General features: G+C 42.0%; 1 protein-coding gene across 7 annotated transcripts in view; it reads right to left on the bottom strand.

Moving 5' to 3' along the window:
• NPRL3 (NPR3 like, GATOR1 complex subunit) overlaps positions 1-16,514 on the bottom strand; it is a 249,808-nt gene that overhangs the window by 119,177 nt on the left and 114,117 nt on the right. For all 7 annotated transcript variants that reach the window (XM_089691819.1, XM_089691772.1, XM_089691798.1 and 4 more), the window contains 2 exons: positions 10,469-10,598; positions 5,306-5,380 (listed from right to left, as the gene is read on the bottom strand). In XM_089691819.1, the coding sequence (XP_089547945.1) occupies positions 5,306-5,380; positions 10,469-10,598 (205 nt within the window). The remainder of the gene's footprint in view (positions 1-5,305; positions 5,381-10,468; positions 10,599-16,514) is intronic.

Consider the following 16,514-nt stretch of genomic DNA (forward strand, 5'->3'; position numbering starts at 1 on the left):
GGGTGCCATTGTCTAGCCCAGGGGTGGGCAAACTTTTTGACTTGAGGGCCGCAATGGGTTCATATATTGGACCCGGGGGCCGGACCAAGAGTAGATGAATGATGTGTATGTGTCATCCATAGTAAGTATAGTAATATTCCCCCATAGTAAGCATAGTAATTAATCCCCCATATAGTAATTCATCCCCCATAGTAATTCATCCCCCATATAGTAATTCATCCCCCATATAGCAATTCGTCCCCCATATAGCAATTCGTCCCCCATATAGCAATTCATCCCCCATATAGCAATTCATCCCCCATATAGTAATTCATCCCCCATAGTAATTCATCCCCCACATAGTAATTCATCCCCCATATAGTAATTCATCCCCCATAGTAATTCATCCCCCACATAGTAATTCATCCCCCACATAGTAATTCATCCCCCATATTAATTCATCCCCCATATAGTAATTCATCCCCCATATAGTAAGTCCCCCATATAGTAAGTCCCCCATATAGTAATTCATTCCCCATATAGTAAGTCCCCCATATAGTAATTCATTCCCCATATAGTAAGTCCCCCATATAGTAATTCATTCCCCATAAAGTAAGTCCCCCATATAGTAATTCATTCCCCATATAGTAAGTCCCCCATATAGTAATTCATTCCCCATAAAGTAAGTCCCCCATATAGTAATTCATTCCCCATAAAGTAAGTCCCCCATATAGTAATTCATTCCCCATATAGTAAGTCCCCCATATAGTAATTCATTCCCCATATAGTAAGTCCCCCATATAGTAAGTCCTCCATATAGTAATTCATTCCCCATATAGTAAGTCCCCCATATAGTAATTCATTCCCCATATAGTAAGACCCCCATATAGTAATTCATCCCCCATATAGTAAGTCCCCCATATAGTAATTCATTCCCCATATAGTAAGTCCCCCCTATAGTAATTCATTCCCCATATAGTAAGTCCTCCATATAGTAATTCATTCCCCATATAGTAAGTCCCCCATATAGTAATTCATTCCCCATATAGTAAGTCCCCCATATAGTAATTCATTCCCCATATAGTAAGTCCCCCATATAGTAAGTCCCCCCTGTGTCAATTCACTTACCTTTGCTCCTCCGCGCGTTCCTCTCGTATTCCCGCGCCGTTCTGGTCTTCAGGGAGGACTGTGAGAGAAGAGTTCGTCACGCTGCCCCGCCTACATCCTGGCTGCCCCGCCTACATCCTGACAGCTGCAGAGTCCTGACGCCCGAGAGGAGGGAGGGGGCGGCCATCCTAGAGGGGGGGCGGCCATCCGAGAGGAGGGGAGGGGAGAGGAGGAGAGGAGGTCGCCCGCCCGCCCGAGAGGAGGGAGGGGAGCGGGCGCCCGGCACACAGGAGAGCCGCATCTATTGTAAAGAGCCGCGGCTTGCCGACCACTGGCCTTGCGGGAGCCTAGCTCCGCGGGCCGGATTAAAAGGTCCGCCGGGCCGTATACGGCCCGCGGGCCGTAGTTTGCCCATTGCTGGTCTAGCCTGTAGAGGTCTGTGCGTCCCTCCATGGATATGCCTCCCCAGACCATCACTGACCACCACCAAAACGGTCATGCTGAACGATGTTACAGGCAGCATAACGTTCTCCATGGCTTCTCCACACCCTTTCATGTCTGTCACATGGTGAACTTGCTCTCATCTGTGAAAATCACAGGGTGCCAGTGGCGGATCTGCTAATTCTGATGTTCAATGGAAGAGAAGGAGAAATGATTGCTTTTACAGCCTTTATGGGTGCAAAAAAAAATAAAAATCTTCATCACCCCCCACAAGTAGTATAGTGTCACTATGGTGACACTGTACTGCTAGGGTGACAGTATGTTTTAAAAAAAACAAATATAAAAAAAAAAATAAAAATGTAAATTTTTTTTTTTTAAATTATAAAACTTTGGTTATAAACTAATTTGGGTTTTTTTTTTTACTAAAAAGATAGCTGAACACATTTTGGCCAAGATTTATGAAGAAAGATTATTTATTTGCACAATTTTATAAGAAAACCCATTTTTAAAAACATTTGTGGACTTTTTCATTTATATAGCAAAAAAAATAAAAATCTGTCTACAAAAAATGCTAAAAAATGAATATGGGTACAGTGTTGCATGACGGCGCAATTGTCATTCAAAGTGTGACAGCGCTGAAAGCTGAAAATTGGCCTGGACAGCAAGGGGGATAAAAGTGCCTGGACTTGAAGTGGTTAAGTGAATTTGTTTTTCCACCTCATGTAATAGGGAGACATTATTAAGTGAAACTTTACAGCAGTGTTGTCACCCAGTGGAAAGGGTAGTATGAGATGGAAACAGTTTAAGAGGGACTTTGAAGACTGATTTACATCTGTGCTCTGCATTTGAAGTATGTTGGGCTATAGCAGCCCATTGGTTTGAAAGGGCTGCCTAACCCACCAAAAATGTGAATGCACTATTGCAATGGGTGAACACCCATGTAATGCGAATCAGGCTCGGGGGGGAGGGTCCTGCACCTTTTTAGTGCAGATGTGATTTGAGCCATACAAAATGTATGGCTCAAATCGCACTGCACATACATCACATGTGATTTGCACAGAAATTCATGTGAGAATTACATGTGGTGTCCCGCACCTCACAAGTGTGAACCTAGATGCAAGCCACAATAAGAAAAGAACTGTTGGAAGCCAAAAATCGGACCAAAAAATGAGAAGAAAAAAAAAACGCATTTTCTTTGCTTCTGGCATAAAAAATTTTTGCAAATAAGTAATTTTTCTTCAAAAATTGTGGCCAAAAATTATACTGCTACATTGCTTTGGTAAAGATAACCCAAATTCATGTATATTATACACATGGCACCAATCACTGAATATTGATCACACTCGATGTACTGACGGCCTATCTAATTTCTTGAGATACTAACAAGCCAGGACAGTACAAATACTCCCCAAATGACCCCTTTTAGGAAAGCAGACAATCCAATGTATTTAGTAAGAGGCAAGGTGAGTTTTTTGAAGCAGTCATTTTTTTTCCTACAATTCTTTGGAAAATGAAGTACATAAAATTTGTATTTTTTTCACACAATTGTCATATTAAAAACAGGTTATTTATCTCAGGCAACATATCGATACTTGAAACTACACCCCCAAAACACATTCTGCTACCCCTCCTGAGTATGATGATACCACATGTGTAAGACTTTCCCACAGCCTGGCATCCAGAGGCCCAACATCCAAGTAACAGCTTCAGGATTCTAACACAGCAAGTACATAACAAGAACTACACCTCAAAACACATTCTGCTGAGCAAAAGGTAAACAAAATATTGCCTGTGGTTTTAGTAGTGCAGTTGTCCATATAGGAGAGCACTGGTCCAGGCAGCAGGCAGGGACGTGGTCATCGACAACAAAAGAAAACGCCTAGATAGCAGGCAGGAATTCTATCCATAGACCGTTCAGGCAGCAAGCAGAGTTATTGCCAGCACAGCCAAAGTACTGGTCCAGGAAGCAGGCAGAGATGTGGTCAGCAACAGCCAAAGGAATTGTCCAGGCAGCAGGCAAAGTATTGGTCATGGCAGTAGGCAGGAACATGGTCTATAAGCAGGCAATACAGGTAGCAGGCAGTGGTGTGGTCAGTTCAGGTGGCAGGCAGATGCATGGTCGATAAACAGGCCAGAGTCAGATGGCAGCAGGCAGAAACATCAGGCTTAGGGACTTGGTCATTTAAGACCTGGACACAGGGGTAGAGGCTTCTTTCCAAATCTCTTCGAAGCCTCCAGTCGACAGACCCTAATCTGAGAATTACAAAGCCCAGAGAAAGCCAAAAACTTAGTTTTCTCCACTCGGAAAAACTATTTTGGGGTGCCTCACATACGTGAGACATCTTTGTGGTCTTGAATCCCACTAATACAGCTAATACAGTGACAGGGCAAAAGATCATTTCAGGAGGCAGGCAAAGAGCATGGTCGATTAACAGGCCGAGGTCACTCTGTGTGGAAGACAGAAACGTGGTTGATAGTTCAAGCGGCAGGCAGAGGCATCATCAATAAACAGTCCAGTGTCAGTTCAGGCAGCAAGCAGAGGCATCGTCGAGAAACAGTCAGGTCATACAGGGAAATAGATAGCGGACACTGGAGAAATATCTTCACTTCACACATACTTCCCTAATAGTGTAGTGATGTGTGATAGATCCAGAAGCACTCTCCAAGTCAGAGGCCTGGCTGGGAGGAACATTGGGGAAACTAGTATCCGGTGTCATGTCAAATTCCATTACTGGAACATACACATTTTTTGGGAGGTTTGGGGCTCATTTGGGTAAGAGGGAGGATATCAGGAAAATGCTTCTCATGGAGTCTGGTCACTGAATCAGAGCAAATGTATTCAAGGGCATGGCCATGCAGATAAAGAAGGGCTGTAAAAATGTCCTCTTGGTATTTCAGGTAGGTTAGGGATCTTTGAGTGCACCTTTTTATACCAATAATTTGATCTCCTAGTGGCTAAGTAGGGCTGTAACATCTGGTCATTCATATCCACCCCCCCCCCCCTTGATAAAACAACTCATGTGATGTTTTAGTAGCGTTTACTTTTTTCTGACCTTAGGAACGGATTAATTGGTTTTCAGTGCGTTCCTGTGGTAAAAGGAGTTTCGGTTTATGAATTTTTCACTATACAAAAAGTCCCGCAGAATGAATTAAAATGGTAAACTGAGGTATGCCTGTATTTCCATTTTGATGTGCTTGAGTACTGACGTGAGAAAGCCAGGGGACTGTCAGTTGAGAATTGCATGCATAGCAGTTTTGTTTTTTGTTTTTTTTCATCATCACAGATAGTTGTTCAAAACAAGAGACCATGTATACAAACACAATATAAAACAATTTTACAGCACACATCTTTCACATATGGCTCAAAACAGAGCTTTGTTCGAGTATATCTAAACACATTTCCTTTTGTATTAAAAGTAGGGAATAATTAAAACCTTGTCAGTTTTTTTGTTTTATTATTATTATTTGTTCCATTAGGAAGTATTATCTTTACTTTATGGCTGCTAAGAAAGAGCAATTCCTTTCTTAGACAGCCCATTTACATTTGTGTGACTTGTCATGCGACTTTGGGGTCCAAAATTTGTGATTTTCCTTAATTTACTAGGACAATAAAAACGGGTGAAGCTCATCGGTGGGGACACAGTCAACAATAAAATCCTGACAAAGGCTCCAATCGTTACATACTTTTAACTTTAGGTACACATTTAATAAATAAAAAGGGATATTTAATAAATAAATACCCATATCAATATTAATCTGTACACTAGAAATTGCTTACCCTTAAAGCAAAGACCACATTAAAGAGTATCATTGTGGGCATTTCCCTCTTCGGTGAAGGATCAGTTTTTGACACCTGTAGTACAAACAGAAATAAGTTTTACAATATACAATTTATCATTTTAAATGTAGAAATCGGGCTATAAAATTACTTCTGTCCCCAATCTGCAATTTCTGTTAGGATTTGTTCACATGCACTGGTATTTGTTGGTTAACACAGTACCAAGGTGTAGATAGGGCAATAAGCCTTGTTTTTATTGTGTCCAGTTGTACGTGTAACCTGCAGCTCCACTGGCATTGGAAAATGGCAGATATTTTGCGCAAGACCAACCTTGCACCTGAACATGTTCTTGTGCATGTAACCTCATGTTTATTGAGACAAAAAAAAAAAAACACACACACGACAAGTACAGGACAAGATATGCAATAGAATAGCCACAGATTGGAGAATAACAACCGACAAAATATATATGCCAGGAAAAAAGAAAAATACATGCAAATACATGTGTCAGAGCCTGGGTCTGAACCTGGGCCTTCTGCGGTGAGTGGCAATGTTTCTTCTTGCTGAGCCACCTGGAATGCTGGAGAGCTCCCTTGAAAATTATTTGGATGATCCTACCTTGACCTTGTTTATCATGAACCTTGAACTGCTTGCTCCTCCCATGAACTTCCTGATATAAGCCATGTCTCTGAACTTCCTGTTTGCCAGATTATTGTGCTCTTCAGCTAGTATCGTGCTCCTTATCTTCTCTGCTATTATCCATATTTTGCTACCACTCGTTATTGACCCTTGGCTTGTTCTCAGCTACGCTTCTGCCTGATTCCAACCTGCGACTGCTCATTACCGACCTTGGCTTGTTTACTGACCACGCTTCCGTTTGATCCTTACCTGCTTATATGCTACTGGACCTTCGCTTGCTCACCTCCTGGTGGGGTGATCCTGAGGACCGCGACCTGGTACTAACACGCAGCAAAATCCATCTCCACCATCAGGAGCTCTGGTGAACACTGGCTGGTACTTAAGACTCTGCACCTTGGGTGATCCCACTCCTCCACCACTGTGACCTGCCTGTGTACCTATCTTGCTGGTTTCAAGTGAGCCTTTCCACTGCTATAGCAGCTGGTCTTTGAGCCTGACCCCTGATCGTAACAGAATAATCTGGCCCAAACATGGAGACTGCTATAGCAAACGTTGTGGCTCCTCTTAGGCAGTAAATTGCTGAGCTGCAGGAATTCGGGGTTACCCATCAAGAAAAAGTTGCCAAACTAGTGGATAGGCAACAGGGAGAGATTCATACTCTGCAAGAGACAACTGCTGGACCGAGATGATACCAACTTACATATGCACCAGCCCCAACCATCTAAGTTTAATGGAGACTGCCGCCACTACAGGGGTTTCCCTAACCACATTCCGCCCAGCCACTGTAGAAATACAGCGGCAGGGCGGCACGGCTGGGCAAAAGCACGTTTTAAAACGTGTGCTTTGTAAACAGGTAGGGGGCGCGCACGAGGTGCGCCGGCGCCCTACCTGTCCCACTGATCACAGCCGCGGATGTCAGTCGCCGGGTCACAGCCGGTCGTTACCGGCTATGTCCCGGCGAACGGCGGCAATCGCTGACAGAGAGCACAGCTGCAGTAGCTGTGCTTTCTGTCAGTTCCCTGACAGCTCCAGGACACGCTGAACGGGACAGAAGAGTTTCTCTCCCCCGATCAGCGGTGTTCCCTGCAGTACACACCCCTGCCCCCTAGTAAAACACTCCCCTCACATAGTTAAGCCTTTCCCTGAATAATAAACTTAACCCCTTCCTCCCCAGTGCCATTAGTACAGTGTCAGTGTTTTTTTTTTTTGCACTGATCACTGTATTGGTGTCACTGGGGATGTCAGTGACCCCAAGTCAGTACCCCCCAATGTCAGAATGTCCGCCGCAGTCCCGCCATAAGTCGCTGATCGCCGCCATAAGTCGCTGATCGCCGCCATTATTAGTATAAAAAAAAATTAAAAAATCCCAGTATCTTTCCGCCATTTGTAAACGCTATAACTTTCACGTAAACCAATTAATTTACACATATTGGGGTTTTTTTTTAAGCAAAGACATGTCGCAGAATGCATTTTGACAGAAATTTATGACTAAATTTGATTTTTAAATTTTTTTTTACTGGACATGTTTTATAGCAAAAATTCCATTATTGTTTTTTTTCCTCAAAATTGTCAGCCTTATTTTTTTTTATAGCACAAAAAATAAAAACCGCACAGGCGATCAAATACCACCGAAAGAAAGCTCAATTTGTGGGAAAAAAAGGATGTAAATTTCATTTATGTACCATATTGCATGACCGCGCAATTGTCCGTTAAACTAGCACAGTGCTGTATAGCAAAAAAATGGCGTAAATTGCAGTATCTATACCATAGTTTGTAGATGCTATAACTTTCACACAAAGCAATCAATATACACTTATTGGGATTTTTTTTACCAAAAACATGTAGCAGAATACATTTTGGCCTAAATGTATAACCAACTTTGAGTTTACTATATATTTTTTATAGCTGAAAGTAAAAAATATTGTTTTTCTTCAAAATTTTTGGCCTTTTTTTGTTTATAGCGTGAAAAATAAAAAGCGCACAGGTGATCAAATACCAACGAAAGAAAGCTCTATTTGTGTGAAAAAAAGGACGTAAATTTCGTTTGGGTGTAGCATTGCATGACCGCGCAATTATCAGTTGAATTAGTGCAGCGCCGAGTAGCAAAAAGAGGCCTGGTCATTAAGGGGGGTAAATCCTCTGGAGGTCAAGTGGTTAATCAATGTCATATATCTTTCCAAATGAACCCTGCTGCATTTCCTTCAGGAAAAAAAAAGGAGATGTTTATTATTGGACTTCTGACTGGGGAAGCTCTAGCTTGGGCCTCCCCTTATATAGAATAAGACAATGGCACTCGGAATAATTTTGATACCTTTTTGACCGCGATGAATCAGGTTTTTGATGATCCCAACTGTTGTGCTACTGCCGAAGCAAAGTTGCATAGTCTGCGGCAGGGTAAACGCTCTGTTGCTGAATACACAGCCAAATTCAGATGTTGGATCGCAGATACCACTTGGAATCCTGCAGCACAAAAAAGCCAGTTCCGCCAAGGGCTTTCTGAACAGGTAAAGGATGAGCTTGCCAGAGTAGATACTCCTAATGATCTTAAGTAATTCATCCAATTATATATCCGAATTGATCAAAGACTTACAGAATGAAGGAAGGAGAGGCTGGGAATGTTTGGAAATAAGAGTGGCATGCATCTCTCTGCTAGTCCATTTGTTCAGCAGGATTCAAAAGTCTCTCTGGGTTCTAACACTATCGAGCCTATGCAGGTTGATGCTATCAAGAGATCCATTTCCATTCAGGAGAGAGAGAGAGCGAAGACGTTCAGAGAACTTATGTCTATATTGTTGGGACTCTGGTCATTATGCAGTTAATTGTCCTAACAAAGTTAGAAGAACAATTGCTATGGCTGATGTGATTGTGCCTGAACAAATAAACTCTATTAGCCAGTCTGTCTCCCCACTGATTCCTGAAGAAAATAACGTGAACTCTCTACTCTCTCATTTTGTCATCCCCATTAAACTTGTCTCTGAGGGCCGTGAAATCTCCTGCTCAGCTATGCCTGGACTTCGGGGCTGGGGGGAACTTTATGGATATAGAATTTGCCCACAGCAACAATATTCAAGCAAGATATACATTTACCCCTATTGACATGGAAACAGTTGATGGTTCACCCTTATCTTCAGGACCTGTTACCCATAAACCGGTTCCCCTGGTACTGCAGTTTAAGGCTGACCATTGTGAGACCATCAGCTTTCAGCTGATTACGTCACCCAGGTTTCCTATCATCCTGGCATTTCTTGGTTCTCCACTCACAATCCCTCCATCAACTGGTGAGCACGGACTTTAAACTTTACGTCCCCCCACTGTGAAAAATATTGTAGGAAACTTTGTCGACCACGTTCTTTGCTGGCCAAGGAATCGCAAATTGATATAGTAGCTAGTCATATGACAACTTGCCCCCACAATACCATGAGTTCCAGAATGCCTGTGACAAGAAAAATGCAGATCAATTACCTCCTTATCGCCCATATGATTGTCCCATTGAGCTGCTCAAGTATCGTGCTCCTTATCGTCTCTGTTATCCATATTTTGCTACCACTCGTTATTGATCCTTGGCTCATTCTCGACTACGCTTCTACCTGATCCCAACCTGTGACTGCTCATTACCGACTTTGGCTTGTTTACTGACCATGCTTCCATTTGATCTTTACCTGCTTATACACTACTGGACCTCCGCTTGCTCACCTCCTGGTGGGGTGATCCTGAGGACCGCGACCTGGTACTAACACACAGCAAAATCCATCTCCACCATCAGGAGCTCTGGTGAACATCGGTTGGTACTTAAGACTCCGCACCTTGGGTGATCCCACTCCTCTGCCACGGTGATCTGCCTGTGTACCTATCCTGCTGGTTTCAGGTGAGCCTTTCTACTGCTATAGCAGCTGGTCTTTGAGCCTGACCCCTGATCGTGACAACATGCACCGATATCCATTATTAATAATTGTGCATTTATCTATTTACTTTTGTTTGCACTGGAGCCTGAAAAGCACTGCAATCATGATCAGTGCATCACAGATGCAATGCTCTGGCTCCTGCAGATGATTCCCCCACCCAAAGGTCCACGCCAAGGTAAGGAGCTTCAGTTTTGGGGCAGAAGAATGTGTGAACGGACTACAAGCGCAACTATTGAGAACTACAAGTCGCTCTGTCACGGTGGAGGACAGGACTTGTTTTTTTCATTCAGAGATGTGAATGAATGAAAAGGTTATGTGGGTGAAGCCACACACAGCTGCGCAAAATTAAAAAAAAAAAAAAAAAAAAGTCAGGAGCCTGCAGAGAGAAGAACCCCCCAATTTCTACAAGAGAGGGACCCGTTTGGGGGTGGAAGGGTGTGACTATAACCATGTTTTATGTTACACCCCAATCCTAAATTTGGACAGATGGACTTAGCTTTACAAAATACCATGCAATGTAAAATACAACATCATCTCTAAGATTATCACATTCTGAAAAATTGTTTGTCCCAAATGTACGTAGCACTACAGCAATCTGACCATTTATTAAAGGTAATTTTACCTGGCACAGTGCATGCTGAAGCAAAGTTGGATGACCCACAAAACGGACATTGTCTATCTTCAGTTCAAACTTTTTACCACACATATCTGACTTTGTAGCCAAAATTGTTGCCAGTATAACATCTGAAAATCTTTAACAGACAACATATAGGACCAAAGGTTAGGAATAACATTTTTAGGGGCTATAATATTTTAATTCTGTAATAAAGAAGAATTGTAAGGACATTGAAAGAATTACATTGCAACTGCATGCTTTTTAAGCCCATGCTCTGCACAGAATCATATATACTGAGAAAAAAGTGCTGTTATCAGAAAGCCATGAACATGACATACAATTACATTAATTACTGATAAATTACATGATTCGTTTATTACTATGTACACAACTCAACTACTGAAAAATGACAGTTAAAGAAAGAATGAGTTTTTTTATTACTATATTCAAGATGCCACTGCATCCAGCAAGTAATGTCATAACTAGCCTGCCAAATGTACAGACTCCTAAAGACTCTAACAGCCAATGGACTTTGCTGTACTCACCTATGCAGCCACCAAAGATGCTGCTCAATCCCCACATTATCAAAGAAATAAGTCGAACAATACCCATTTTACTATCACAATAATTTGGGTGTGCTGCAGTTTTTCTTGTTTTTTTTTGTCTATCAATAGATAGGTGAAACTGCATCATAGTATTCTCTGTTCTCTTTATAGAACAGTTACTAAAAGACATTCATTAAATTGAATATTGCAAAATTAAATGCACGTTGCAAACCACAGTGCTGATTCACACATGTGCGGTGCGAACTGAAGCTCAGGTTTCACAGCTAACTGACACAGTAGGTGTTCACCGGGTCAGGTTTACATCAGGTTCAGGACAATATCAGCTCAGGATTCTATCCTGTTCACACGTCAGGTTTAGAATCGGTTCCCATAGAAGTCAATAGCCTGTAATCCGTACCTGAACCAGACTGCACTGCTCAAAAATCATACGAGTCTTTTTTTTAAATCACATTGAGTCCACACTGAATCTGCATTGGAAGTGCACCAGACATATGTGATAGGAAGCAATGCTATTTCACATGTCATGTGGATTGGATGCCGTTCAAACCACATCCAATCCGCATATATGTGAATGGGCAATAACCTAAGTTAGCCAAATAGGCACTAGATTAAACACCTACGTTAGATACGAGTCTAAATATTAAGTGAACTGTATTAAAATAAAGAAAAATAATAAAACTTGGTTTAAAAAAAAAAAAAAAAAAAAAAAAGAAGAAAAAGGAGAGACTTAAGGAGAGGACTAAAAAAAAAAAAAACTATATACTCTACATCCCATCTAGCACAGTTGCAGTATTTGTATTTATAGATGTAATTTATATGTTATGAGTGACAGATAAATAATCAGAATAGTCACACAAACACAAGAGAACAAAAAATTCATGGTAGAATTCAAACCCATGACACCAGTGCTGTAAGAATACTAACCACTATACCAGTCTTGCCTAAGCACAGCAAAATGTAAAGTAAGACTTACAGTTGAAATCAACACACTGGTGATCACAGTGTGTGTGTGTGTATGAGTGTGAGTGTGAGTGTGAGTGTGAGTGTGAGTGTGAGTGTGTGTGTGTGTGTGTGTGTGTGTGTGTGTGTGTGTGTATATATACATACACACACACATACACACACACACCTCTCTCTATAATATATCTATCTATCACACACACTATATTACCAAAAATATTGGGCCACCTGCCTTTACACACACATGAACTTTAATGGCATCCCAGTCTTAGTCTGTAGGGTTCAATATTGAGTTGGCCCGCCCTTTGCAGCTATAACAGCTTTAACTCTTCTGGGAAGGCTGTCCACAAGGTTTAGGAGTGTGTCTATGGGAACGTTTGACCATTCTTTCAGAAGTGCATTTGTGGGGTCAGGCACTGATGTCAGACAAGAAGGCCTGGCTCGCAATCTCCACTCTAATTCATCCCAAACGTGTTCTTATGTTTTTAGGTCAGGTCTCTGTGCAGGGCAGTTAACTTCCTCAACCCCAAACTCACTCATTAATGTCTTTATGGACCTTGCTTTGTACACTGGTGCGCAGTCATGTGAGAACAGAAAGGGACCATCCCCAAACTGTTCCCACAAAGTTGGGACCATGAAATTGTCCAAAATATCTTGGTATGCTGACGCCTTAACCCTTCACTGGAACTAAGGGGCCAAGTCCAACCCCTGAAAACAACCCCACACCATAATCCCCCTTTACACTTGGTACAATGCAGCCAAGAAAGTACCATTCTCCTGGCAACCGCCAAACCCAGACACATCCATCGGATTGCCAGACAGAGAAACATTATCCCTCACTCCAGAGAGCACATCTTCACTGTTCTAGAGTCCAGTGGCGGCATGCTTTACACCACTGCATCCAACGCTTTGCATTGCACTTGGTGATGTAAGGTTTGGATGCAGCTGCTCAGCCATGAAAACCCATTCCATGAAGCTGAAGGCCGCAAAGTTTGGAGGTCTTTAGCTATTGACTATGAAGACAGTTGGTGACTTCTGCGCTGATTTGGGAAACCCCTCCAAATCATTGTGTTCAGGTGTTCCAATCACCTCCATGGCCACAGATATATAAAATCAAGCTAAACAATATGGTAGTGTGACAAGAGCACCCCTACCTGGAGAAAGTAGGTTACTGAATGATCCACGCGGAGTAATATGATTCAAAAGAATTTCCAACAATACTTTATTTGATCACATAGATCATAAGGAGGTTAAACATGAGCACGGTGAACATGTCAAACAAATAAAATCATGTTAAAAAGCACTTGGCGTCTTCATTTTAGGGTCATCTTAGCAAATAGAGTACCATATAAGGCAATGTAGGGTAATGGTAAGATAATTATCCTAGATTTCCATAAGTTTCCAACTTGTATTAGAGTGAGCCATGTATTCAGCAGATATGTTCCCAATGTACGTCAGGAGCCTCCTGGTATGTGAAAGCTGGAACACAGAAATACATAGTGTATGTATAAAAATATAGGAGCCGAATCACATCTAAGGCTCACCAGGCCTCCCTCTACAGTAGTCAATGGATACTTCTATTACCTTCTCAAGGATGAGGCTATCAAACCCGCTTCTCAAATGTGGGGACTTCCTGGGTAACCACCCCAAGTGAAACAAGGTCCACAGTACCAAATGATTCTGGGGATATATATAAAAAATGAATGTATAGATCACAGGCATCAAGTAAACCATGAAAACAAAAAACACAATGTGGGTATATTACCATCAATAAAGATCAAGAGGACTCCCGTTGACTTGAAATAGGATCAGGTCCTTGATGCTTGTTCAAAAGGTGCATATGGGGGTGGAGAGCCAGGTAGTCACAGTGCGTGGATTCCAAACATATGTAATATGTATTAGCAGGCCATGGATACCTGAGTCTATATACCCAATGAAGGGTTTCCAAAAATTACTCAAATTGAGAAAATTGTTGCGGTTTCATAAGGATATGGCTATGTCACAGCATATAATACCTGAGTAGGATAGCGTATATATACATGTATATTATCCTCCTAAGAGGATTTCCAAAAAATTCCCCGAATATACAGGGTAAATTAGGCCCATATGATATGCCTTCTTAACACCATTAATGCTCTATAAACTAAACAGCTGTAAGCTTAGATAACTTGCCACCGGTGGAAGGTATGTTCCCCTAGGGGATTGCCGTTTGCGAACCGCTGTAATAGTAGCCTTATGGTAGTTTTCAGAGGGCCTTGTGCCTTCCTAGCAGGGAGCTGTGACACCGCCGTTCCTTCCCGCCTCGTGGGCGCCGCACCCTATGAAGACGCCGAGCGTAGTGACGTCAATACGTTGACGCGTTTCGTCCGCCAATCACCGCAGACTTCGTCAGAACTATAATATACCCTGTATATTCGGGGAATTTTTTGGAAATCCTCTTAGGAGGATAATATACATGTATATATACGCTATCCTACTCAGGTATTATATGCTGTGACATAGCCATACCCTTATGAAACCGCAACAATTTTCTCAATTTGAGTAATTTTTGGAAACCCTTCATTGGGTATATAGACTCAGGTATCCATGGCCTGCTAATACATATTACATATGTTTGGAATCCACGCACTGTGACTACCTGGCTCTCCACCCCCATATGCACCTTTTGAACAAGCATCAAGGACCTGATCCTATTTCAAGTCGACGGGAGTCCTCTTGATCTTTATTGATGGTAATATACCCACATTGTGTTTTTTGTTTTCATGGTTTACTTGATGCCTGTGATCTATACATTCATTTTTTATATATATCCCCAGAATCATTTGGTACTGTGGACCTTGTTTCACTTGGGGTGGTTACCCAGGAAGTCCCCACATTTGAGAAGCGGGTTTGATAGCCTCATCCTTGAGAAGGTAATAGAAGTATCCATTGACTACTGTAGAGGGAGGCCTGGTGAGCCTTAGATGTGATTCGGCTCCTATATTTTTATACATACACTATGTATTTCTGTGTTCCAGCTTTCACATACCAGGAGGCTCCTGACGTACATTGGGAACATATCTGCTGAATACATGGCTCACTCTAATATAAGTTGGAAACTCATGGAAATCTAGGATAATTATCTTACCATTACCCTACATTGCCTTATATGGTACTCTATTTGCTAAGATGACCCTAAAATGAAGACGCCAAGTGCTTTTTAACATGATTTTATTTGTTTGACATGTTCACCGTGCTCATGTTTAACCTCCTTATGATCTATGTGATCAAATAAAGTATTGTTGGAAATTCTTTTGAATCATATTACTCCGCGTGGATCATTCAGTAACCTACTTTCTCCAGGTAGGGGTGCTCTTGTCACACTACCATATTGTTTAGCATGCATTTTTCTGGGTTCATGGATCCACACTTATATAAGTGAGTCGGAGATATGACAATGACACCAGCTGTTTGTGTCATTTTGGGTGGCTCGTTTCTGTTCTATTTTTGTGATATAAAATCAAGCACCTAGGCATGCAGACTGCTTCTAAAAAACATTGGTGAAAGAATGGGTAGCTCTCAGGAGCTCAGTGAATTCAAGCGTGGTACCATGATAGGTTGCCACCTGTGCAATAAGTCCATCCAGGAAATTTCCTTGCTACCAAATATTCCACGGTCAACTGTTCGTGGCATTATAACAAAGTGGAAGTAACTGGGGACAACAGCAACTCAGCGATGAAGTGGTAGGCCACGTAAAATGACAGAGCGGGGTCAGCGCATGCTGATGCGCATAGTGCGCAGTTGCCAGGAGAACAGTACTTGCCTGACTGCATTGTGCCAAGTGTAAAGTTTGGTGGAGGAGGGATTATGGTGTGGGGTTGTTTTTCAGGGGTTGGGCTTGGCTCCTTAGTTCCAATGAAGGGAACTCCTAAGGTGTCAGCATACCAGGACAATTTTGGACAATTTCATATTAACAACTTTGTGGGAACAGTTTGGCAATGGCACGTTCATGTTCCAACATGACTGCTCACCAGTGCACAAAGCAAGGTCCATAAAGACATGGATGAGCGAATTTGGGGTGGAGGAACTTGACTGGCCTGCACAGAGTCCTGATCTCAACCTGATAGAACACCTTAGGGATGAATTAGAGAGGAGACTGTGAGCCAGGCCTTCTTGTCCGACATCAGTGCCTGACCTCACAAACGCACTTCTGGAAGAATGGTCAAACATTCCCATAGACACACTCCTAAACCTTGTGGACAGCTTTCCTAGAAGAGTTGAAGCTGTAATAGCTGCAAAGGGTGGGCCAACTCAATATTGAATATACATACATACATAAATACACACACACACACACTTCTTATGATCTAGGATAATGTCTTTGGCTTGAAAGGGGTTTGACTGTTCTAATATATGATGACTGCTATTCTTTTCACATACATCTCACTTTCAATGTATTCACACATTTTGAATATGTCTAGTTACGTGAGGGTTAAAAAAGAAAAGCACAACACCCATGGAAAGGAATGTACGCATATGCAACATAT

The sequence above is a fragment of the Staurois parvus genome, unplaced genomic scaffold (assembly GCF_062004578.1).
Source record: "Staurois parvus isolate SC_StPar_1 unplaced genomic scaffold, SC_StPar_1.0 ptg000022l, whole genome shotgun sequence".
Taxonomy (NCBI): domain Eukaryota; kingdom Metazoa; phylum Chordata; class Amphibia; order Anura; family Ranidae; genus Staurois; species Staurois parvus.